This window comes from Sorex araneus, chromosome 5 (genome assembly GCF_027595985.1).
Source record: "Sorex araneus isolate mSorAra2 chromosome 5, mSorAra2.pri, whole genome shotgun sequence".
In the NCBI taxonomy this organism is placed as follows: Eukaryota; Metazoa; Chordata; class Mammalia; order Eulipotyphla; family Soricidae; genus Sorex; species Sorex araneus.
In genome coordinates this window covers 5,604,109-5,628,713 of record NC_073306.1, presented here as the reverse complement: position 1 = coordinate 5,628,713, position 24,605 = coordinate 5,604,109, and the positions used below count along the sequence as shown (strand labels likewise).

General features: G+C 45.6%; 1 protein-coding gene across 3 annotated transcripts in view; it reads right to left on the bottom strand.

Annotated features, from left to right (window-relative positions):
* Positions 1–24,605, bottom strand: part of VPS13D (vacuolar protein sorting 13 homolog D) — a 265,713-nt gene that overhangs the window by 88,021 nt on the left and 153,087 nt on the right. For all 3 annotated transcript variants that reach the window (XM_055137626.1, XM_055137627.1, XM_055137628.1), the window contains 7 exons: positions 23,466–23,574; positions 20,123–20,302; positions 18,150–18,266; positions 17,100–17,249; positions 10,118–10,267; positions 8,915–9,011; positions 6,207–6,355 (listed from right to left, as the gene is read on the bottom strand). In XM_055137626.1, the coding sequence (XP_054993601.1) occupies positions 6,207–6,355; positions 8,915–9,011; positions 10,118–10,267; positions 17,100–17,249; positions 18,150–18,266; positions 20,123–20,302; positions 23,466–23,574 (952 nt within the window). The remainder of the gene's footprint in view (positions 1–6,206; positions 6,356–8,914; positions 9,012–10,117; positions 10,268–17,099; positions 17,250–18,149; positions 18,267–20,122; positions 20,303–23,465; positions 23,575–24,605) is intronic.

The following is a 24,605-nucleotide window of genomic DNA, read 5'->3' as shown; positions in this document are numbered from 1 at the left end:
GCTTGACTTCTCCCAAACTCAGTTACTTCGAGACTGGCAAATGTCTGGAGAGAGAAGTGGCTCAGAACTGAGGGGTGTCTTTCCCCTCTGATCCTCTGGAGCAGGTGTCGGCCCCTCACTTCCCAGCTTTCTTAGTGGCTATAAGGTGGCACTTTTGCTTGGCCAGCTGCAGGAAACAGCCAAAGCTTTGCTGGGGTTCTCCTTCCTCCCCGATACCACTCACAGATTAGAAACATCCTACTAGGAAAAGCACTGGTGTTTTCCTCCTCTCACAAGCTGGAACCCTTGGGTCCTGGCTGTCTTGGTATACTGTCAGGCAGAATGTGGCCTTTTCTGGTATTTTTGTTTCTCTCATTTTTAGTGGAGCTCTTGTGTGCATATGGTTGATTTTTCAGATTAACCTTTTAACATGACTGATACTTCAGATTTCAGAGAACAGGTCAAAAACTTTTTCAAATGTGAAAATACAATATTCCATGCTAACAACATAAGGTGTCCTTATGAAGAGTGTGCACAGTAAATATGATTTTGTATTTTCCCATCCAGCAAGCATTTAAGTCTAATTGGACTTAGTAAGAATCTCTGGTCCTCTCCAGCAGGAAGCAGAACTAAGGTGAACCAGCACGGGCACTTCTAATCGTGTCCAGCTCTCAGAGCACCATGGGGCCACCAGCACTCCTGACCCAATGAAGCCCAAGGCAAGCAAGGGGGCCACCGTACCTCAGACTCCTGCAAACGCACAGTGGTCCCCAGCTCCACCATCACTGCTAGGAGGAAGTCATGTCTGTAAATGTCTCGCCTCATGAACAGGGACACTGAAAGAACCTCATGCCAATCGGCACTTTTCTTTTTTATTTCTTCATTTATATGGAGGCTGCCTTAAATTCTCTGCCTGCAAGAGTCTATCTCATTGAAATAAAATCATATAATCAAAACACATAGATGAAGGTTTCTAAAATAGGAACCTCAAATACATAAGTTGGAGGCTATTTACAAAAGAAACTGAACAGGAAAGGAAGAGGTGCAGATCCATTTTTTTTTTTTTTAGCCACATCAGGCAGTACTCAGGTTTGTGGGCAGTTTTTTCCATTCAATTTTTAGGTGGAAATCCTCTGAAAAAGATGATTATTTGCAATCCAAGCATCCCTACAGGCTAGAACACAGACAAAGTCTAAATGACTTTATAAATGACCTTACTACTATTTACTGAATTTATTTATTTATTTTTTTTAAGTTCTTGGGCTACGCCCGGCAGTGCTCAGGGTTTAGTTTGGGCTCTGTGCTCAGGAATTGGTCCTGGAGGGCTCAGGAGATCATGTGGAGTGCTAGGGATTGAGCCTAGGTTGCTCACATACAAAGCAATCACCTTCCCTGCTGTACTGTTGCTCTGGCTCCCATTCAATTCACTCTCGAAGCTGTATCAGTGAGCACAGAGAGCATCTGAAAAAAACCAAGGATCACAGAACACAATACAGTGCTCTTGAGCAAACAGCAGCTCTGAAACCTAGAGAAGATAAAGACCAAACAGAAAAGCCTTATGAGCAGGGACCTCCCAGAGCAAATAAACATGCAGCCCGGAAGTCTGGTGTGGAGAGAGAGGAGTGGAGGGAAACTGGAGGTGAGCAGACACAGGCGGGAGAAGCTTCAGTACCAGGCGAGACCTAGGAGCCTTCAGGTGTGAGGGCGAGAGACAGACCACTGGATCGGGGACCTTGGACCTTGGGACCCAAATCACTAGCAACCTCTATTAAATAATCGCTGGTGACCTCCTTCCAAATAATGGCTTGCAACTTAGAAGGGCACCCGCAGGTAAACAGCTTGCGCTCTCACTCTGACAGTGGCTTCGACCAGAGAGAAGAGAAGAGGCTGGATTCACCAGCACGGCAACTTGGGAGATCTTAGGGGTAAAGAAGCTCGCTTGGGTGGGCACAGCAAGTAGCTGCACAGGCAGCCCCACGGCCAGAGTGAGGGGCTATGTCATCTCGCAGTGGGTGACTTTTCACTCAAACATGGCCTGCCCACCAGCCCTGGTGGCAAGCAGGGAGGAAGGGAGCTCTGTCTCCTGCTGCCCTACTCTGCGAAGAGCACCCACCCCCCAGCCATGACCCCCCCCTTGCAGCCCCTCCCCACCCCCTAACCCCGCACCCCGGCCCATGCTCTGCCCTGCTGGCATAACTGAGAGCCTGGCTCTCTTCTGGGGGGACCTGAGACCAAAACAAAGGCTTCTGAAAAGCTCATAGCCCCAACTTCCTCCTTGCCCAAGAAAGAGAACCTGGTAGAGAGGCTCCGAAACCTCCAGGGAGCTGTGCACTGCCACACAAGGGGTGCCGTCCCTTTCCGGGTAAGTTAGGGGCTGTGCCTGAACCCAGGAAACCAAACCTCTGACCCCCAAGTAGAAATAACGGTGAGTCCCGGAGGCCCTGGGCAGCCTGTAAAAGGCTGACAGGGCGCGAGGCTCCGACGTGCTCTGCCACCTTCAGGCGGTTGTGAGAAAGTCAGAGCGAGGAGCCAAAGGGCAGCGCAGGGCCAGGCTGGGGTTGATTCCTGCAGTTACTGAAGGACAAATCAAGTACAGTAGTATACAAAGCTGACGCTTATCTACTCAAGTAGCCGTTTCCTGTTATAAAATGGATGCTGGAGAAAGCAATCTCTGCTCAAAAGTTCCCAATAAAAATAGGGAACTCGTCTATTCCGACCTCTAGACAAAAACTGAAGTCTTCCAGAAACTAGAGTTGAAACAAACAAACAAAAAAAATACCTGCCCCGTGCCACAAGAGCTCAGATCACAAGTCAGTCCCTGGGCCACGTCTGTTTCTTTCTTAGTTTATCCTGCACTAAACAAAGCTGTCTGGAATTCATTCTTTAAAGGTTTATTTATGGCGCACAGACTGTTTATGGGAGGCAGGGTCCTTGCCCGTTTCCCTCCTGGGACAGCGTTTGAAACTACAGGGATAGTTCCCTCTCTGGCACTTTCTGAAATACAATTAACAATACTGGATCTTTTTTCCTTTTAACAAATCTGGTTTTTATTTAGGGAGGGGAGGAAAAAAGTAAAGGGTCTGAAGTTTCCCAACAAATTATTTCAAGCCTTTGAGAAGACAGTTTTAGGCTTTTTAAATAGTGCCTTTGTTTAAAGTCCCCCCTCCCCTCCTGCTCTCTGACCATTAAAATGTGGGTTTTCTTCCAAACTAGATTGCTCAATTAAAGCCTTTCTTTTGTAATATCCCAGTGTTCCAGACGGGGAAAGACTTCTGCAGGCCACCTTGTGAAATCGTTTAAAGGCTCCTGGGCTCTTTCGACAAATCTTTAAGGAAAAGGAGAGAACACATAAACCAACTGGCATTCCCAGTGTTACTCTGCTGCTCCTTGCATGCAAACTTGGGGGGACGATGAACAGAACAGGGGAGGCGGGAAGCCGTGTTCTCGTCTCGGCAATGGCGAAAGGGCACCATCCGCTCCCCCTCCTCCCCTCGGAGCCAGCAATCCGGCTGAGAGCAGATGTGAAGCACTCGGAGCCCTTCGGCACACACGCGCTCTCTGGCAATAATGTACCCTCAGAGTCACCCCGAGGAGACTTCCCTCTGAGACTTCTGACAGCCTCACTTTGGGGCTGGAGTCAGGAGAATCAAGATAATTATTCCTTCACCACCAAAGACACGGTTACCTTTCAGTCAGCCTCCCGCGACTCCCGCACAGGGACGCCGCTCGGCTCCCTAAGCACAGGCTTTCCGCCCTCGTTGCATATTCATCTCCAGAGCGCACTGCTCCGAGAGAGGAGATCGCTGGATTTTAGGAGTCCCAGACTCCACAGTCAAACGGTAACTTCCAGAACTCTGCTGCCCCCCAGCCCCCCACACCATGCCCAGCTCCTGCTCCAATACCCACTAGCCCCCCCACCCCGCGCCCACGCCCCACACCTCCCCACACAGCTGCGCCACTAACTCAACCATCATCTGAAAAAGGCCTTAAACGTGCTCCTGCCACACTGTGCCAGATGAAACGTTCCACCCAAATGATTTCTGCACACGTGCATGTGTGAACAGCGTCTAGCTAGGGGGCTGGAGCCACTTCAGGTGTAGAAACACCGCAGTGCATCTGTCATTCGGGGGGTGGGAGGGTGGGGGCTTCTGCCGGGAGCAATTAGAAAGGAATGGCGAGGTGACCGAGTTTCTTAGTAAGACCGTTTGAAAAACAAGAAGTCTTTAACTCTCGGGAAATGCTTAACATTGGCTTTCTGGGTGAGTGCCAAGAGTTCTGGGGGAATATATACTTTATCAAACAAACACATTCCAAAGGGTCGCATAAGTCAAGTGGATACTTGTGGATATGAGCAAGATAGTGGTTTTCCCATGGATTTCCCCCCACTCCCATGCTCTTCTATGTATTTCTGGCCTCCTGGGAAACATGAAATCAAGACAGTAAAGGAAACCGGGCAGTCCGAGGAGAGGGACACAGGCACGTTCCCAGGATGGCTTAGGGACAGTGACTGCTCGCCCTGCGCTGGCCAGTCCCCACCCATGACCCTCCTCCAGCTGTGAGCCAGGCTGAGCAGCCATCCCGGCCTCATCCTTACCCACCGGTGATGCGAGGCGGATCAGACTACCTCCTGCCTCCTTACCTGTCTCTCAATCGGGAGCTGGCAAACCGGGGGCCATATGAGACCCATGTAACTGTGCAATAATGCGAGCTGGCCACCACTGTTTGACACCAGCAGGCCCAGTCACGTACCTGATTTCAGTCTGTCTAAAAACCAGTGGTCTGGGGCCAGAGAGACAGTGGGTCAGGAGTCTGCCCTGCACACAGCTAACACTGTGTATTCCAGCACCACGTTTGGTCCTCGGAGTCCTACCAGGAGTGACCCCTGAACACAGAGCTAGAAGGAAACCCTAAGCAATAGTAGTAAGATAAAAACCATTAGATCTGGCAGCACAGGACTGCGGTAACACTGGCTGGGCTGAGCGGGGGCTGTCCCCTCGGTTAAAGCAAGCACCCGCCATGTGCTGTGTCCCAAGTACTTCCTCCCCGCCTCACTCTGTTGCACGGTACTGGGGGTAGGGATGGGGGCGGGGGGACTGCAAAGGGACATGAGGAATTTATGACTCAGGTTTCTGACTAGTTTCATCATGACTGGAGAGAGACAACACCTCACAGCACCCTAAAGGAGCAGCATGGATGGGGCAGTAAGAAGTCAGAGGTAGGTGGCCAACAGGGAGACCGGATGGAGGGGATCAACACCTTCCAGTGCTACGAGCAGGCAGAGAAGCAAAGGGTATGGGGCGGGGAGGCAGATTCAGGCTCAACACAAGGAGAGACTCTGCAGCATGGCTTGGATCTGCTCCGCCCCAGCACAGCCCCCTGGGCACTGTCCTTACCCAGAAGCCTGACAGGCCAAGAGCTGCCCCCTGAGCACTGTCCTCACCTAAGAGCCCAACAGGCCAAGTGTCTCTGATCTCTCTGTGTTTAGGAAGCAGTCTAAGAGCCAAAGGCTCATGATTCAGCCAGACTTGGACTTGAACCCCAGTCCCAGCCCTGACTTCAAGTATGTTCTACTGCAGACAATGAGGACGGCCTTTAGACTGCATCTGCCAACCGCACAGCACGCCATCCGGCTGGCATTATCCCTGCTGAGGATATTCCTGCAGGGCCACGTGTCTGCGGGCACTGCCAAGCCTTCCTCAAACGTGGCAGACACCCAACCGCTCAAGAGCTGGACTGTGAGGGGGGGGCAAACTAACTAGGGGGGCAGGTGAGTCTCGGGTGGAATAGGAAGAAAGTGCCCTGGTGTGGCTTTCCTCTTCTGCCTGGGACAGAGGCACCTGTGACCCCATCGCGGTAAGAGCTGAGTAGGGGAACACGGGCTTCGCGTCACTCTGTGCTCACGCTCCTGACGGCTCACTCTTTAGCCAGATCACACTTGGACATAAAGGGAGGAAGAGAGACAAATGTCCATAAACCTCCTAAAAAGAAAAACTAAGAATATTCAACATAAATGATGCTGGACAGAAAATAAGCAGACGGTAAACACAGTCATTCCTTTCCCACAGATCCGCTCACAGAACACATCACACTTCAGCATGGAGGGAGGGAGGAAGACATGTGTCCCTAAACCTTCTAGACAGAAAAGCTAACTCTCCAGCACAAATGAAGTGGGACAGGAACAAAGCAAACAGTAACCGAGGTCATTCCTTCCCCACAGACGCGCTCACCTTGAGGTCCAGCGGCAGTTTGTTGGAGGTGAACACACTCAGCTTGATCTGGGGGATGCTGATCTTGAGGTTCTCAAAGTAGTACCGGATTGGTGTTCCACCGGGCTCAACTGTCTTTTCATGGAGGTTTTCATCGTACTTTTCCACCTCTGGTAAGAAGGCACAATTTTTTTTTTTTTTTTGAGAAACAAATCCCCTGAAATCTCATCAAATACTCGCATTCACATTTTTATTTATTTGTTTTTAGTGAAACAAAATCATTTTGGTTTTGGTTTTTGGTTTTAGGGCCACACTCGGTGGTGCTCTGAGTTTACTCTGTGCTCTGCACTCAGGAATCACTCCCGGCGGGGCTCGGGTCAACCTCATACAAGGCAACTGCCCTACCCCACTAGACTATTAGTCTAGCCCCTGTGTTCAGAGAGAACACAGGCTTCTCCAGAGTGGGAAAGCTGCAGTCACATTTTTTAAAAGTTACATAGACAAATGTAAATTATACCATCTCCCCAAATTTCCGGCAGAGCCTGGCAAGCTACCCGTGGCACATTCAATATGCCAAAAACAGTAACAAGTTTCACAATGGAGACATTACTGGTGCCCACTCGAGCAAATTGATGAAAAAAGAATGACAGTGCTATAGTGCTACAGTGCTCCAAATTTCAATTCCCAGGGCTTGGTAACACATACAATATTCAGATGAAAATTCTTTATAAAGGTAGAAGTGTCTTGTGTTGTTTCTCAAAACCAGAGCCAGATTTCTGGTTTTGGGACTCCACTCACCATGGCAGACAGCACCTTTGGAAAACAATCTGGGGAGATACTGAAGGCCACAGAGATGCTTGTTGCCACCAATGGATGGAGTATCTGTTGCTATTACAAATGATGCGGCTTATGTGAATTTACTATTAAAAATGATGTGGCTCATCTGAATTTATTTTGTAAGACGATGTCCAAGTAAGAAAAACCGTAGGTGAACTCAGTTATAATGACCCCTGTGACCAAGTAAACAATGAATCTCAAAAAGACCCTGACTCTGAACGAAGCACATCACCTTAGAGAGAGACCGAGAGACCGAGAGCAGCAGGGAAAGGCCGACTTCAGAAATATCGCCTGCAGGGCAGAGGCTGCTTGGCCAGTGGAGTTGTGGTAGGAGTTTCACTTGTTTTCTCCAAAGAGAAGGTGAACATAGGGGCCCTCAGTAGTCGAGGCCACCCTCACCCAACCCACTGGCAGCTTCTTTGCACTGGGCTTCATGGGCCATAGGAATAAACTCAGAGACTACACGTATGTACTCACTAAACAATATGGTATGTGCTTACCATCAGTTCTATATGGAAAAGGAGGGAGAGGTAAGAAGACAGGACTACAACAGAGACACCCTCAAGTGAATTCCAGGAACAAATTCCTATAGCAGAGAAAACTCTCAGTGGAAATCAGGCAAGGGTTTTACGAAAGTAAACAAATACCCTCTATGATGGTTGGGGAAATTTCTATTTAGTGTAACTTCGAAGGAAATTTACAAGAAAGGCATGTCCAGTTAAATATAAAGTGAAAATTCCCAGGAAGGCACCAAAAGGGTAGATACCTGGCAGGCTCTCCAGGGCTAGAGATAATAAATACTGCATTCCAGCTCTAAGTAGAAAACAGGACACAAGAGAGGATCTAGCTTCTGAGCCCTCAAACAATTAAAGCCTGGGATCAGTCGGCCAAGCTATCAGACTCTCACTAGATGCAAGTATTATGTGCACACCTACAGTCCCCGGTGACTTTCCTCCCTGGCCACCTGAGCAATAAAGAAGAAAATGTCACTCTTATCATTTCTTCACGTTCAGTCTTTTGTTTAGGCTTCAAAAGACTGAAACATCCCTGACTTCTAAGTAAGCTGTACACGCAATCTCTCAAAGGCCTTCAGGAGGAATCTAAAATACAAAAACCAAAAAATGTAAAATACAGAGCTAATTACTTCTCGAGCACTGCTGAAAAAATAGCTCGCCTTATTGCAGTGTCTGAGCAGAGTACGGTAAACAGGAATCCTCCGTGATCCCAGGAAGCACAGTGTATGTAGATACACAAAGTTAAGGGCTGAGGGGGCCAGAGCAGTAGTACAGCAGGTAGGGTATTTGCCTTGCACACAGCAGACCCAGGTTCAATTCCTGGCATCCCATATGGTCCCCCAAACACTGCCAGGAGTGATTTCTGAGTGCATAACCAGGAGTAACCTCTGAGCATCACCTAGTGTGACCCAAAAAACAAAACAAACAAACAACAAAAAAAAAAGACCAGAACAAAGTTAAGGGCTGAGGCTAATTGATCTTACTCAACTAAACCAAAGGAACTCTTACTGGCATTTCTGATTTTGGCCCCAAGTCTGTTGAATAAACAAAGATTAGGAAACAAAGTGATTTTCTAAATGACTAACATCACTTCTGTTAACCTAGGGCAAATGAGTTCTTTAAAAAGGGAAAATAAGAGGACGAGTGCACTGAGTGCTAAGGGCCTAGTGCTGGTAACCCAGGCCACCAGGAGGCCCTCAGAGTAGATTTTCTGTTCACAGATAGAGCTGAAGGACAACGTGGAAGGAATTCCTTGCTCCAGCGAAGCAGTGAAAAAGGAGCATCTCAGGCTCCAAGAAGCACCTATTTGCATAAGTGGACCTGAAAAATGCCGCCCCTGTCCGACTCCCAGATACAAAACAAGATAGCCGACATTACCTGGTTCTGCTTGATCGTAGCCAAAGAAACTCAGCAACTTGAGGAGCAGTTTCTCCTCTATCTGCACGGTGAATCTCTGGGCCGTGATCATCAGATGCTACAGACAAAATAATAATATATAAATTCTGATTTATAACATGAACACCAAGAGGGATCCTCACTTGTACCATTAAGAAGGCATCAATAATACGACATTTCTTTACTCACTCAATTTTGTAATTACATGCCAGATCACTTCTGACTCATCTCCATCTACATCATTACAACTAACCAAAGATTCCAGAAGCTGTTTGTAGACAACCCACCATCCTACTGTTTGGTTCCCAAGCCAGCTGTGAACAAACAGTGCACCAGGCCTCTCTCTTTTGTCTTTGTAAACATCTCTGTGTCTGTGAAGACACTCTCACACACACCGTGGTAGAGGAAGCGTATGCTCCTGAGTGTACTGGGATGGCACTCAGTGCACGGAGCAGCAGGACCAGGTTTCAAGGTCTGTGGGCACATGCAGGTTTGGCCCCGGAAGCACTATTCCAAAAGGATCAAATGTGGGAAGCAACCTCTTGCCAGTACCCCCTTTTCCGAATTTGCCAGAGGCAGCTGTTTCTCTAGGGAAGAGAGCTCATCACTTTCGAATGACCAAGTGTGGTCCACGGTGTGGTAGCTTACAGAACAGCATGTCTGTCCCCAAAACAAACTCCTCCCGCCCTTCTTAGCACAGGTCTCCGCAACACTCTGGTTAGGAACAGAGCTGGATTCTACCTGGTCCTGGTCAGTCTTGAAGACGCCAGGTTTTGCTACTGAGACCTCGTTCTGATGAAATGACATGGAACCCTGTGGATTCAGCACTGTCATCTGCAAAGTCATTAAAAAGAGTGGAGGAGTACCAACTCCTAAGAGAAGGCGTGCCTGTAAAGCCCTCCATCCATTTACTAAGTTGCAGGTCCTGGAACAGGCTTCATTCTCTTCTTTCTTCTATTTTATTTTACTGTTTTTTTAGCTTTTGGGTCAGACCCAGCGGTGCTTGGGGGGCTACTCCCAGCTCTAGGGAGATTGCTCCCACGCACCACACAAGGCCAGCAACAAGCGCGTGCTCAGCCCAACTTCCTGGCTCAGATGGCCCATTTCTTCTGGCCCCTGATGCTTGGAGCCTTGGTGGTGGGAGGACAAACCAGGCCTGTGGCACACTGCCACCCAGCAGCCTACCTTGTAGATGTTGGTCAGCGTGCTCTTACTGGGGAACTTCACTGCGTTCACCTGCACGGCAGGGCCTGTCTCAATGACCTCGTTCTCGTTACTCAGGGGAGTCACATACAGCATGAAGGGCTGCGTGGTACCAATGAGCTGATTGTCCACCTGGCACATCAAAGACCAGAAAACAAAGACAGGAACACACTCATCACTCAGTGCTCACGGTTTTCTTTGAAGGGGGAGTCTTCATGCAGGGCACTCAGAAAACACATCTGCCATCGTCCTCTGTCATAAGTAGCTGGAAACAGATTTCTATTGAGACCAGCAATAGTCACAGTAGCCGGGATACCGGAAGCTGTATTCTACTTGGTGAGCAAACTAGTTACCTCACATGTACTTTCTGGAGTCACAGAGTATCTATGGTGCCTGGATATTTTAACTAAAAGGGGACTGCCACAATCCTTCCTTAATGTTTTCAGGTCCCACGGGAGGACACCTAGGAGAGCTCCCCTTATGATGCAGTGGAACCGCGCAAACTGTCTGGAACCCAGATCTGCCTGACCCCAAGGCCCCACTCATAGCCACAAGCACCTACTTCTCTCCTCCCAACTCCGTGACATGAGATAGTTGAAACTAGAGCGTCAGCGCCTCACACAGCCACAGTGAGGCTAGCTGCCTTTCAGGATGCCCCCTCCCCCCCATCCCCACCCTCAATTTCCCAGTTGACAGCGCCACACACCTTAGTTCCAAGGTCAAGAACAACACCTTCCCTGACCCACAAAGTATGGGGGTCAGGAAGCTCAGTGCCCCAGCAGCCACCACCTTCCCTGCCTGGTTGGCAGAAGAGAGAAGGGGAGTCATGTGCTGTGACCCCCTCAGTGTACCTTTTGCAGATCTCTAACACCAACCTTCTCACTACAACCCTCAAGGTCGGGCTCCCTACCTGACAAACTAGATAGGAGCACAGAAATGAAAATCACCTGCCCGTGAGCAGTGCCAGCAAGTGGGAAGACCAGGACCCAAATGAGGGTATTTTGTGTTCCCCTGACCTCTCCACGACAGCCTAGGGCTTTTCAGAGCCACTGAGCAGGATTGTGGCAGACTTTCCCTCTGCTGGCTCTCAAGGGGAGCCCGAGAGCACAGTTCCTACCAGGTTCTTGCTATAGTGCCCTCCCTTACGACAGTGACCTGTGACAAACGCAAACCAGGCCAGGGTCCTGCTTTTATATCCCTTTCTCCTAGGATAAAACCAAACCACTGGCCACAGCTCCCAAGCCTGCACAATAAAGCCACTTCTCGGGCTCCTGCACCCCATTCTCTTCCAGGTTCCCTCCTAGGCCCCCATACCTAACTCCCCCTCCCCCCCACTTCTCCATTCTGGAATGTTGCACCCTGCTAACTAGCCTCTGGCTTGCTCTTCTCACCCTCCAGGCTCAGCTTCCTTCTGCAGCCCGGATCCCATTGGTGGCTTTCTGAGTCCCCCAGGCTGACTTGCTCCGTTACTGGCTGACTTCCCCAAGGCTGAAGAACTTTAAGGGAGCAAAGAACTCCACCACTTCGTCACAGCTCTCTCTCCTGAGTCTAGAACCACAGCCAACTCAGAGCTGATACTCAGAATCAATCACCCATCACATCCAGTGACAAGAAAAAACTTGCTTCGTTTGGATCTCTCCTGCTTTTGTCCAAAACATACAAGCTGTGTGTATTTTCTGTTTTTTAATTTCTCTCATAGCATTATAATCATAATGAATTCTGAAACTGGTTTATTTCTATAACTTATAGCACATATTAAGTAAAATGCATTATAGTAAAAAAATTTAATAAACAGCAAATGGATCCTTGAGGAGGAAAGGAAAGAAGGAAGGATGGAAAGAGGAAGGAAGGAGAGAGGGAGGGAGGGAGGGAGGGAAGGAGGGAGGGAGGAAGGGAGGGAGGAAGGAAGGAAGGAAGGAAGGAAGGAAGGAAGGAAGGAAGGAAGGAAGGAAGGAAGGAAGGAAGGAAGGAAGGAAGGAAGATACTGGACAGGAGAGATGCTACAGTGAGTAGGATCTTCACATGTACCTCATATGGTCCCCAAACCCATCAAGAGTGATTCCTAAATGCAAAGTCAGGAGTAAGCACTGAGCACAGTCAGGTGTGGCTCAAAAACAAATAAGAAGGACAATTTTAAGATATTAGCCTGTCACCTATCAACAAATGGAATGTGATAGCTGAATCCTTTGAAATTTATGACATAAGAGGTTTATAACTCTGCAAAGAAGTTTGGCACTGACAATCTGATGGAACTTCGCAACATGAGACAAGTAACAGGAGCCCTCGTGGGGCAGGCCCTGAAAATCCCAGGAGGAAGACAGGCTGCCCGACTGAGGAAAGAGCCATGGTCCAGGTCTCTGGTTCCTTCTGGAAACATTTCCAACTAGTGGTTCCTGGCCAGTCTGATCTTGGGGGAGGGTGGAAGGAAGAAGAGTTCAGAGGATGGTGCAGAGAGCATGAGAGGAGTTCCCAATAGAATGACAAGAGAATTCTGCCATGGAGAATCAAAATCAACTTTCCCAGGACCCTAGAAGTGAATCAGAAGTTTGCAACAATCCAGGGCTCATTTAGGGGAGAAAGCGAGCTAAAATTCAGTAACAACCTGGAGCTATGTGGCAGTTAACTTGTGCTGTGCCCAGTTTCCACTCCTGGCTCCACCGTGAAGCTGAAAACCACCCGCCAGCAGGCCTCAGAGGCACAGAGCAAGTCTGCAGCAGCCGCTGGCCTCCCTCGACAAGGGTCACCTTTCAGCACCCTACTCTTTGACAGCGATCATTTCTCTGCTTTTTTCTTCACATCAGGCATTTTAGAAGTGTATTAATGTTACAAATTTTCTCAAATGAGCCAGCGTTTGATTTACTAAGTTCTCTAAACAACTGATCAACCCATTCCTATTTCATTGATGCCCACAGTGAACTTTATTATTTCCTTTCTTCTGCTTATTTGGGACCATTTATTTGCCTTTAGTTTGTAAATGATGCCTGAATCCAAAGTTGAGACCTTTTTCTCTTTCTCTAATAAAGCAACGAATAATATGAATTTCCCTAAGTACAGCTTTCGTGACACTCCACAAATTCCAATAAGTTATGTTTTCATTTTCATCCAGTTCAAAATACTTTCTAATTTGTTTGCCTTTCTTCTTTGATCTCTGGTTATTTAAAGTGTACTATTTGGTTTCCAAATATTTGGGAGATTCTCCCAACTCTCTGTTATTTCTACTTAAATTCCATTATTCTCAGGAAACAGACCATATTCAAAACCCGTTTGAATTTGTTGAGATTTAAAAATATCTTTTTAATTATAGTCTAGGTAACATGGCTACAATAGCATTACTGTTTCTGGTTTATTTATTTGGGGGCCACACCTGGCAGTGCACAGGGGCTACCCCTGGCTATGTGCTTGGTGGACCATGAAGTGTCAGGGTCTGAACTGGGGTCGGCCACATGAAAGGTTAAGTGCCTTAACCCCTCTATCTCTCTGGCCCTCAAACACTTACGGTTCTGATACACAAAGTTACTGCACCTCCATCACCCCCAAAGTGCCCAGACCCTCCACCACTAACTTTATGACACTCCTGGTCCACCTCCTTCCTTTCCCCTTCCATCTTCCCCCAACGGCTTCAGCAATCTCAGTTTTATAATCTAGGTCCAAAGGTTTGTCATCATGACTTTGTTAAGGATTTTTTTTTAATCATTATATTGTGGAAGTTCTCACATACGTTATATAGCTTTACACTATTTTTTTTAAAGCAACCAAAAAAACTGGTTTACAAAGATATTAATAGTAAAGCACTGTGATTTTACAGTTATTCATAGTTAGGTTTTAGACATACAATGTTCCAGCAACAATCCCACCATCAGTGTCAACTTTCCTCCACCAGTGTCCCCGAGTTCCTCCCATACTCCCTCTCCCCTCAGCCTGCCATCTTGATGGGTAACTTTTTAAGCTTGGTTGTTAAAGTCTGGGTCTCATGGTTTCAGTGTTGTTGACTTTGTGGCTTGAGTATTCAGCGCTATCATTCCTTAACACATACTGAGGATTCTTTGCTGTTTCAGAACATGGTCTGACTTGGAAATGCCTCATGGGCAATTGAGCAGATGCTGCTATCTGCTCTTGCTAGGTGGATGTTCTATAAATACCTGTTAGGTCTAGATGAGTGTATTCCTGTTCCAATCTGTTTTTCTCTGATGATTTTCTAGTAAGCTTTTCTATAAAGTATCCTCAGAGTAGTATTAAAATCTACTACAATACTGTGCTTATTCTTTTAATTCTCCTATATTTATTTTCTTGGTTTGGGGGCAAGAACTAGTTTACTTCTGGTTATGCTCAGAGGACCATATGGAATGCTGGGGATGGAACCCAGGTTGGCTGTGTGCATTCCCGCTGCATTGTTACTCAGCCCCTACTATTTCAGTTCTATCAAGTTCAGCTTCATATAGCATAAAGCTCTATGACTGGTGCATATCCAGAATTGTTTTGTCCTTTTGATTATTTGACTCTTGTATTCTTAATCAAATACTCTCCTTATCCCTAGCAATATACTCTGCTCTATAATCTAGTCTATTAGTACCCAAACCACTTTCTTTATAACTAAAACAGCAAGTATTATTCTATTTTTTTTCTGTTAACCTACTAAGATCTTTATATTTAATGTGTGCTTCCTACAGGTAGCATAAAACAAGATCTTATAATTGGTTATCAATCTGACTTTTAACTGGGAGTGTTTATAACATTTCATTGATACAGGGATATCTGAATGAATCGCCATCTTGCTATTAGTTTTCTATTTGTCCCATGAGTTCCATTCTTTTCTGCCTTTTCTTGATTACAAGTATTTTTTATGATTCCAGTTGTCACCTTTATTGAATTATTAGTGATCAGTTTGTCTCATTAGAATGTTGCTTTGGGTTTGGGTTTAGTTCTCATCCCTGCCCCCATCCCCCCATTGCCTCTCCAACTCCCTCACTGAGCCTTCTTTAAATTTAATCAGCTATACTGAACATCATGCTGCCTCATGTAGGAGCAAATTATAGTACTAAAATTATAGCATGAAAATGCTACTGTGCGTTTTCATCTGACAGACGTTAGGAATTTTTGTTGAAACCATGCATTATCTCTTAAGGAGATTTAACTAGAAGGAAATAATCTCATATATTTTTCCCAAGTAGTTATTTCAGGTACTCTTTCTCCTTTTATGTCAATCCAGACTTCCATCTGCTCTCACAGTCCTCTCTCTGCCTCAGCAATGTCCTTTCCCACTTTGTGCACTGCTGATCTCTTTTTTGGGAAGAGTGAGGGTGGGCTGTTGGGTCCTCATATGTCTAGAAACATCCTTATTTCATCCATGATTTTTCAGTATTTGCTGGACATGGAATTCCAGGTTGGCAGCCCTTGTGGTGGCTTGGTGTCTGTGGTGCTGGGGACTGAACGCAGAGCCTCAGGGCCCCAGCATGTGAGGCACATCTGTAGCCCAGGCCAGGTGTCTGTTCTTTTACACTTTAATTATGTCGCTATTTGATCTTTTTCACTCACACTTCTGTTAATAAGAAATCAGCTGTCATTCTCATCGTCCCTACACGCAGAATGTCACTTTTTAATCTGGCTTCACCTGTGGGCATGGAGCAATCTTACTGTTACAGGCCTGGGTACTGTTGTTCCTTCATGTTTGTGTGATGTGGTGTGAGAATTACTTATTTAGGTATACCCCTGGCCTGGGTGGGTTTTTTTTCAATGTGGGGGGCTGAGGCCACCTCGCACATGTGGCTCAGAGAAAGAGTGGTCACCTTGCACAGCCTTTTCTGACAAGCCTATCATCCATTTTAGTTCTAGGTTCAGTTTTACTGGTTATTCTCATCATCCAATATTTTCCTGTCCCTTTGCACACCTGGCTCATTTTTTTCATAGTATGCCAAAAACAGTATAGTATTTTGATAGTTTGCCAGTAAAACTCTGCTTTCCCTTTGTTGGGTGCTCATAGTTTTTTTTTTTTTTATTATTGCATTAAATTCCAGCTGCGTTCAGGGATACAGTTAACTAACTTGGAAACAGATCAATCCTTCCAGACCTTTTATGACTTGCTGAGACAGTCTGAAGAGTGCCCAGCTTGTACATAATTAAATCTCACCACAGAGGCAAGACTTTCTGGGAGACTCTTCTCAGTGTCCCATACATGACTTGCTTTTCCAGTTTGGTGGAACAAGTGCAATCCCCAGCCCTGGGTGAGTAACAAGTTGGCCATAGCTGCCGTGAGATGGTTTGAGTGACAGTTCCACTACTGACTCATCGTCTGTCCATACTCAGGGGCCCCTCTCTCCTCCACGGTGCTGCTGGCTGTGGACCCCCAGTTGCCATGCTCTCCAGGTCTTCCAGTTCTACTCTTTCAACTCCCCATTCTGCTGGGTTCTGTCTTGTCTACTCCAGGTGGTTAGAACATTCTAAAGGGAATAAACTGGGGAAACTGTAGGTCTCACCTCTTTTGTTTCCCACATTTCAGGGGCTATTGTCCTCTGCTCCCTAATGTCCGAAGTTCTTAAAACTATCATCTTATTCATATTTTTGGTTTCCAGGAAGAGAGTAAGTCTAGTCCCTCTTATCACACCTTATCCAGGTTCATTGGTTTTTTTTCTTCCTATAATAAAATCAATTTCTCTAAATTGTGGTTGCAAGATTTCTAATATATTTTCCATTAGAAAAATGGAAAACCATAGGCGACCTTTCTCCATGCTACCTGGACTAAATTATCTAAGTTATTAATGGGCTAGCCACTACATTTGGAATTAGGCTTACCAGAAAACATATTTAAAGTGAGACTGTGTAGTAGGACCAACTCTGTTCACAGAGTATTTTGAAGCTGACAATACATTTCTGCAGAAGCATGAAGGTTTTTAGAACATCCTAGCTGGGTGGTCAGCAAGAAAAGGAGATTAACGAATTCCAAAGACCTGCCCCTGCCCCCACATTTTACCTGCACGTCCTGGATGCTGAGTTCCAGCATCTGACTGGTGGCCACCTGGGTGTAGTGCACATGGATTCCGGTGAGACTCGCAAAGATCAGCTCCTCAGGGACTTTGTTAATTAAGGACAAGCCAATCCCACCTTCCAATTTCACAAGTACCTGAAAGGAAATCACAATATAGCATCTTTCTTAAACCAGGGCTCAAGGCAGTGCAAAGAATACAAGGAAATAAAAGGCTTCAAGTTTCTCTAAGCATAAGAAAATCACTCAGGAGGGGTTAGACAACGTGTCTCAATGATTTAAAGGTCATCAGCTCCCCAGAAGGCTTCCTCCCATGGCACACTCTCCACCCTAACCAGACCCCCTGAACTTCTAATGTAACAAAAAATGAATTCCCTATCTGGGGTGCTAATTCTTAATGTCATTAATTAAGCTTCTATAATATCCAACACAGGGTTTAATATATAGGTATATGGGGTTGGGGGCAAACCACACCCAGCTGTGCTCTGTGCATATCACTGTATCCCTGTCATCCCATTGATCACCAATTTGCTCAAGTGGGCCCAGTAACATCTACATTCATCCTAGCCCTGAGATTTTAGCAGCCTCTCTTTACTCGGCCTTCCAAACGATGATGCATTAGAGGCTCTTCAGGGTCAGGAGAATGAGACCCATCATTGTTACTGTATTTGGCATATGAATACACCACGGGGAACTTGCTAGGCTCTCCCCCATGCGGGCAGTAAACTCTTGGTAGCTTGCCACATTCTCCAAGAGGTAGAACTAGGCTATCAGACAAGCGGCCTTGCGCTTGGTTTTATAGTCTCTGGATGTTGGCCGTTGATAGGATTACACAGCGCCGTGGGCAGTTTGTGGGTGTGACCGCCTAGCTACTGGAAAATGGGGAATCTGGGTGGAAGAGGCCCAGTCCCATTCGAACAGCCTTGGAGATTTCAGCCCCGGGTCCCGCATACTCAGGGCATACAAAACAAACAAAAAAAGCAAAATCCTGAATGAACTGATGATTAAAGAAATGAATGTGTAACATTTCTAACATACTTCCAATTCTTGCTCTGTGTCTGGATTTCTTAATTTCTGCAACTCTTGTTCAGTAACAGGAAGTTCATCCACTTCATATGAAGAGCGGTCACTTTTCCGTTGGGAGAAATCTGTTATCTGAAGTGAAATAAATAAAGAGAGTTTATTCTTGTGGGAAATGTAGTTTAATGGTGGAGCACCTGCACTTCAGTGTGAGGCTCTGAATTGGAACCCCAGCATCACACCATACACACACAAAACACAAAACCCCCAGGAGGTGGGAGACACAAGGGGTGTGTCTTCAATTCTCTAAAGTGAAATCCATACCATACTAACTACAGAGGCCAAAGGCACTAGAGACTCAATAATTCTGCAGAAACTCATGGAAATTCATGGAAACTCACTGCAAACTTGGTTCTGGTTTTGTCTACTTGGAACTAAACCAATCTGATTGTCGGTACTTCATGCAATGGTGTTGATATAGAATTATAGCTCAAAAGAAAATATGCAAAATGCAAAAGTACTGAGTCCAAGTTTTGCCTTTAAAAAAGGTTACTTTCTAAAGAAGTTTTATGGATTTTCATATAGTTCTTCATGAGTTCATTGCTACATTCCAACACTTTCTCTAACCCTATTACCAAACTGTAACCATTATAAAACCATTATCTGCCTTAAGAATTTCTCCCTAGGGGCTGGAGCGATAGCACAGCAGGTAGGGCATTTGCCTTGCACGCAGCAGACCCAGGTTTGATTCCCAGCATCCCATATGGTCCCCCAAGCACCGCCAGGAGTAATTCCTGAGTTCATGAGCCAGGAGTAACCCCTGTGCATCACTGGTGTGACCCAAAAACAAAAACAATTTCTTCTGAGTTTCAGACCTGATTTACACTGAGTTTTGGATATCTTAAGAGATAATACACACTTGAATAAATCTACAAACCTAACTCCTCATTCCTCCCCGAACTTAACTCTTCTTTATATGGATTCTCATCTTTCTAGTTGCTCAAATAATAACTCCTTTCCTCCTTTGTCCCATTCAGCCTTAAACCTTCCAATCCTTAATCCCATTGACTTGCTCAATGAGCACGTCTCTCCATTCATCTAACTCCCCATGCACTGTCCCTGCCATTTGCTCTGGCTGGTGTGTTGCCAATGGGTCATCTCTGTCCCTCATTTCCCTCCACTCCCAATTCTCCACATTGCAGCAAAAGTGAGCAATCTAAAATTAGTCACTTAACATGTTACTCCCTGACTCCCTGTTGCAAGAGGAAAAACAAAAATTTAGGAATGCATCAGGTTTTGAAACACGTACCTCCAGTCTGATTTCTGCCCATATCTACATGCCAGCGAAGTACGTGGCTTCCATCTACAGATCTTCACCTTTAACTTTCCAAATGCTCTAGCACTTACTTAGTTTTTCTAATTACAGGAAGGTAAGCCATAATACCCTCCATTCCTACTTTCTTAATATAACATTTTAATATCTGAGGGTCCTCGTATATCCTTTTGCTATAACAGTATTGATGTATCAGTTTTTAAAATTAATTCAGCATGCTGTTTGACTTGTAGCACCAGTGATATTGCTTTTCATATCACCATATCTGTTGTTGTTGTTGTTCTGGGGGATCTCCCAAATGATACTCAGAAAGCCTGGGGGCACTCCAAGTGATTTTTCAGCCAGCAGGGGTGGCAGTCTAATGGGAGGATCTAAGGATTATCCTGGCCACATCTGGCAGAGCTCGAGGAATCACGTGATACTGAAGATCAAGCAGGGGAAACCACACACAAGGCATTCACCTTAACTCTTAGACTATCTCTTTGGCCCCCAAACATAACAACTTTCTGAGAGCAGTCTGCTCCGCATTTTATAAGCAAGGACACCACAGCTTCAGATCCAGCATAAATATTTCAATGGATGCTGGCTGATGACTAACCACAGAGGAGGAAAAAAGCACACAATGCAATACATGACAGTTCCTATGATGAATCATCACCTGGAGTGCTCTAGTCGGTCCATCAGGGATAACTCGAATGGATAACATTCCAGAACCAGGCCTCATTTTTTGATTTGTAAATTGTTGTTCGGGTGGAACAGGCCCCAAAAGCTCCATGGAAGTGTCAGGACCAAGAACAACTTCAGCTCCATCAAACAAGCCAGAAAGCCCTCCTTTGGCCTAAAAAAATACATTAAAGACATTTAAAGAGACAGAAAGCCACTCACTTGGATGATTTAATGTGTCACCTGCAAACAGATTTAAGCTCATTCTGGAAAGCTGTAGTCAATGTACAACAAAGCAGTTACTATTTTTCAGCTTTACAAATGATGAGAAGCAGCAGGAATACTTAGGCATGATGGAAAGTTATGCTATTGGAATTTAAGGAATTATGACTACAGAGAAATCCTAGCAATAGAGCATTTTAAAAAAATGTCTAGTCATTATCACAGCTTTTTAATTTTATTTTTTTGGCTTTTGGGGCCAAACCCAGAAATGCTCAGGGGTTACTCCTCATTCTGCACTCAGGAATTACTCCTGGCAGTGCTTGGGGGAACAGATAGGATGCCAGGGATTGAAACCGGGTCGGCTGTGTGCAAGGCAAACGCCCTATCTGCTGTACTATCTCTCCCACCCCTGACAGCTCTTTTTAAAAAAGGCACCTAGAGCCTTATTTCACTGGATTTGCTTCAATACCTGAAGTATTCTGAAAATAAAGCAATTATTACTACAACTCAAGCTTTCTAAAAGGAAGCATGTTCTAGAGCTGAGAATCTCCCCAAACAGTCCTCTACCATACAGTCTACTCAAATACTCCAAAGAGTGGCTCTCCGTGGATGAAAGGTGGAGGTGGGACACTATCTAATGACCTGTTATCCAGACCTTGGGGGGAAAAAGTCCCTTTATGCAATGGCCTATGTAAAAGTCAACACGATTGATGCGCAAATACAGGGCAAGAATGTCAAGATCATGGTGGATAACCTTTTAATATTGAGTAATGAAAGCACAAACTTTGAACTTGGATAGGACAAGTTTCAGCAAGGAGCTATTTTATGAGCGCTCTAAGTTTAGAAAGAAAAGGGCACACATGCCTTTATAACAGTTGTCTTCAACTACTGTTTTAAGACTAGTGAGAAAGGCTGCGGGTGTGTGTGTGAGGTTCTAGATTTGGTCTTACAGGGAGGAAAAGTGAGAGACAAAAGCAGAACAGGGGGACAGCTCAAAGGACTACAGCACACGCTTTACCCATGGGAGCACCAGGTTCATTTCCCAGCCCTGCATGGTCCCCCGAGCACTGTTAGGGGCATTGCCATGCCCCCAGCTGGAAGCAGCCTCCAAGACTGAGGATAAAATAAAATAAAAACAAAAAAATAAGACTAGTAAGACCGGGGCTAACAAAATGGAGAAGAGGATCTGGCACTCATGCCTGGCACACACAGGGTTCAGAGTTCAATCCCTGGCACAAGGAGTCCTAAGTATCATCCTGGTGACCCCCAGGACTTCAGTGGAGGTGCCAAAAGCAATGAAAGTAATGAGAATGAGGCTGGCTTGACTTTGTCAAGCCCATGTTCGTTCTCTCGGTCTCTCTCTCTCTCCCCCTCCCTTCTCTCTTCTCTCCTTTCTCTCTCCTTTCTCTCTCTCTCACTCTCTCTCACCCTCCCTTCTCTCTCCTTTCCTTTCTTCTCTCCCTCTCTCTCTTCCTCTCTCTCTCTCTCATACTTAAATATCTTAAAATTAATAAGTATTTTGCTCCACCCAAACAAACAATAATGTTAATAATAAGCCCGAAGCCAGGACTAGTGCCATAGCTGGGTGACAGAGTCCAGGCAGAGAAATGGTGAAATGAATTCGAGAAATAACAAACCTGAGAAGGGGGTTTTGTTATTGTAGCGGGGGCAGTGCTCTAAGAGAACGGGAATTACATGGGCTTTAGAAATAAACTAGAAGTAAAATCAAGGTCAGACACAGAACCCACCACTTATAACAAGCCCTCTTTTGCCTCTGGAAGTCTGAATTGTATTGCTAATTGAAAATCACAAATCCATACCAGATGTGTGCTGCATATAAGTGAGCAGCTTGTCTTTGATTAAAAAAGCTCAGGGCAACAAAGATAAAGAAAATAATCTACCAAAAAGCAAGCAGTGGCTCCTTACAGCTCACACACTGCCCTGTGGGCAGTTTCCCAGGCAGGAGAGCGAGCCTGAAGGCCACCAGGGACACACTCAGGACAGGGCAGCTTCCCGTTTGTTCTGTAAAAACCGGGCTAGGGCGAAACTGCACAAAGGATCACAAATGCTTCAGTCCTAGGCCCACACCCCCAAGTCACCTTCCTACGTACTCGGCTTGGATCCCTGGGTTGAACCCAGCCTGAAGCCACAAGGACAGGAAATATAAATTTCAGGTCATTTTCAAAATACATACTTGCCTATGAAGTACCTGGGAGAGTTTGTGTACACTGGCTAAGAGGAAAACAGAAGAAAATGACCTGCAATCAACTTTTTGTTTTTGTTGGGGGACACATCCAGCCATGTCAGGTTTACTCCTGGCTCTGTACTCAAGGGATCAATTCTGGAGGTGCCGAGTGAGGAACCGGACGTGGCCACATGCAAGGCAAATGCCTTAAACCCTGTACTATCTCTGCAGCCAAAAATCTTTATTCTTATTTTGTTTGTTTGGGGATCACACCCTGAGATGCTCAGGGGTCACTCCTGGCTCTGTGCACTCAGGGATCACTCCTGGGGAGCTCAGGGACGCTGGAGATTTAATCTCTGTTGGCCACGAGCAAGGCAAGCACCTCACCCACTGTGCTATCACTCTGGCCCCTACTCTTATACTAATACCACAATTAATACTTGGGCAGTTCTAGAAATATAGAAATGTAGGAAAAAGCAGATTTTTTAAAAAATTAAGTGCATGGAGGGTGAATGATATGCTCCCTCTTTCCAAAAATACCTGAAAAAAGATTACCACAGCTTTTATATTAACCTCACAACTCTGCAAGAAATGTATCTTAGTGGTGGGCCTTACGCTGACATTTTCCTAGGTTTCTTTTGAAAGATATCTAGGGAATTTATGTCATCAAGGAAAGAAAATCCAGATATTCCAAGAAAAAAAAATCCCTCATGACTCAAAAGGCAGCTGATTCTTGATCACTTTCAAGAACACGCTCCACAATAAATACACTCAAAGCACAACACAGGAGACTTTCCTTTAGCCAAATGCAATAACAGAACCCCTATTTGTTCTGCAATTACTTCCATCCCACTGAATAATAAGTCATGTGGATGTAAACGTGGTGGCCCCACACCACTGGCCGCCACTGCGGACACTAGGAACTGCTGACCTGGACAACCAGCCCATGCAGCCCGCAGGTCAGTTTTCCCTCTCGGAAACTCCAGGTCTGGGTGGTGCTTCGTCTGCGATCCGGCTTCCTTAGCATCAGTGGTTCATATCTGCAAGAAGGAAAATGTACTGAGTGCTGCAAGTCAAATATTTCAGGCCTAAAAACAATCTGAGGACCAGAGCTTTTAATTCCTCTTCCTTCCATGTCTCTCTAACCTTAAAAACACTGAATGGGCCATAAGTTTGACCCCTATGACAATAAGGATTTCTTAATGAGAAAAGAGGTGAAAAACACAAGGAAAAGGGAAATGAGGGACCTGGAGTTCCATCCCTGACACCATACGGGGCCCCAAGCAACTCTGGCTGTGGCTCAAAGTGAAACTAAAGATGAATCATAGCTCTCAAAAACACAGGTTCTCACATTCTCTCCATGACAAGCTGTCAAGCAGGAGGAGAAAGGATAGCTGCTAAATATATTTTAAATCCTTTCAACAGTCTTTCTCCTGTTTTACTGCAAATACTTACATTTTTTATATTGAGTTTTAACTTATCAGTCACCTGAAGTCACTTTGGAAGTAAATAAGGTATTAACTGAAAACAAATAAATGGATTTTATAGAGAAACTATGACACAAATTAACTTTCTCAAAGATAAAAAATAAAAAAGCTGAGTAAAACCCAAGGAGTTGAACAGAAAGTGCATTTGATTATTCTCTTAGACAGATGAAAAAAAAGAAACTGATAAAAATATACAGGGGCCGGGGATGTGGTTCAGCAGTGAAGCCCATGAGATCTGATTTTTACCCCTGGCAACTCAAAAAACAAACAAACAAAAAAATTAAAATTTTGTTGAAAAAAATATACACTTATAACATATCCTTCTTACAATCTGAATTGTTTACCATTTGCAAAGGCATATCCATAAATTCACTGTCACTGTCATCCCATTACTCATCAATTTGCTCAAGCAGGCACCAGTAACGTCTCCGTTGTAAGACTTGTTGTGACTGTTTTTGGCATATCGAATACGCCACGAGTAGCTTGCCAGGCTCTGCATGGGAGCAAGATACTCTTGGTAGCTTGCTGGGCTCTCCGAGAGAGATGGAGGAATCGAACCTGGGTTGGCCGCATGCAAGGCAAAT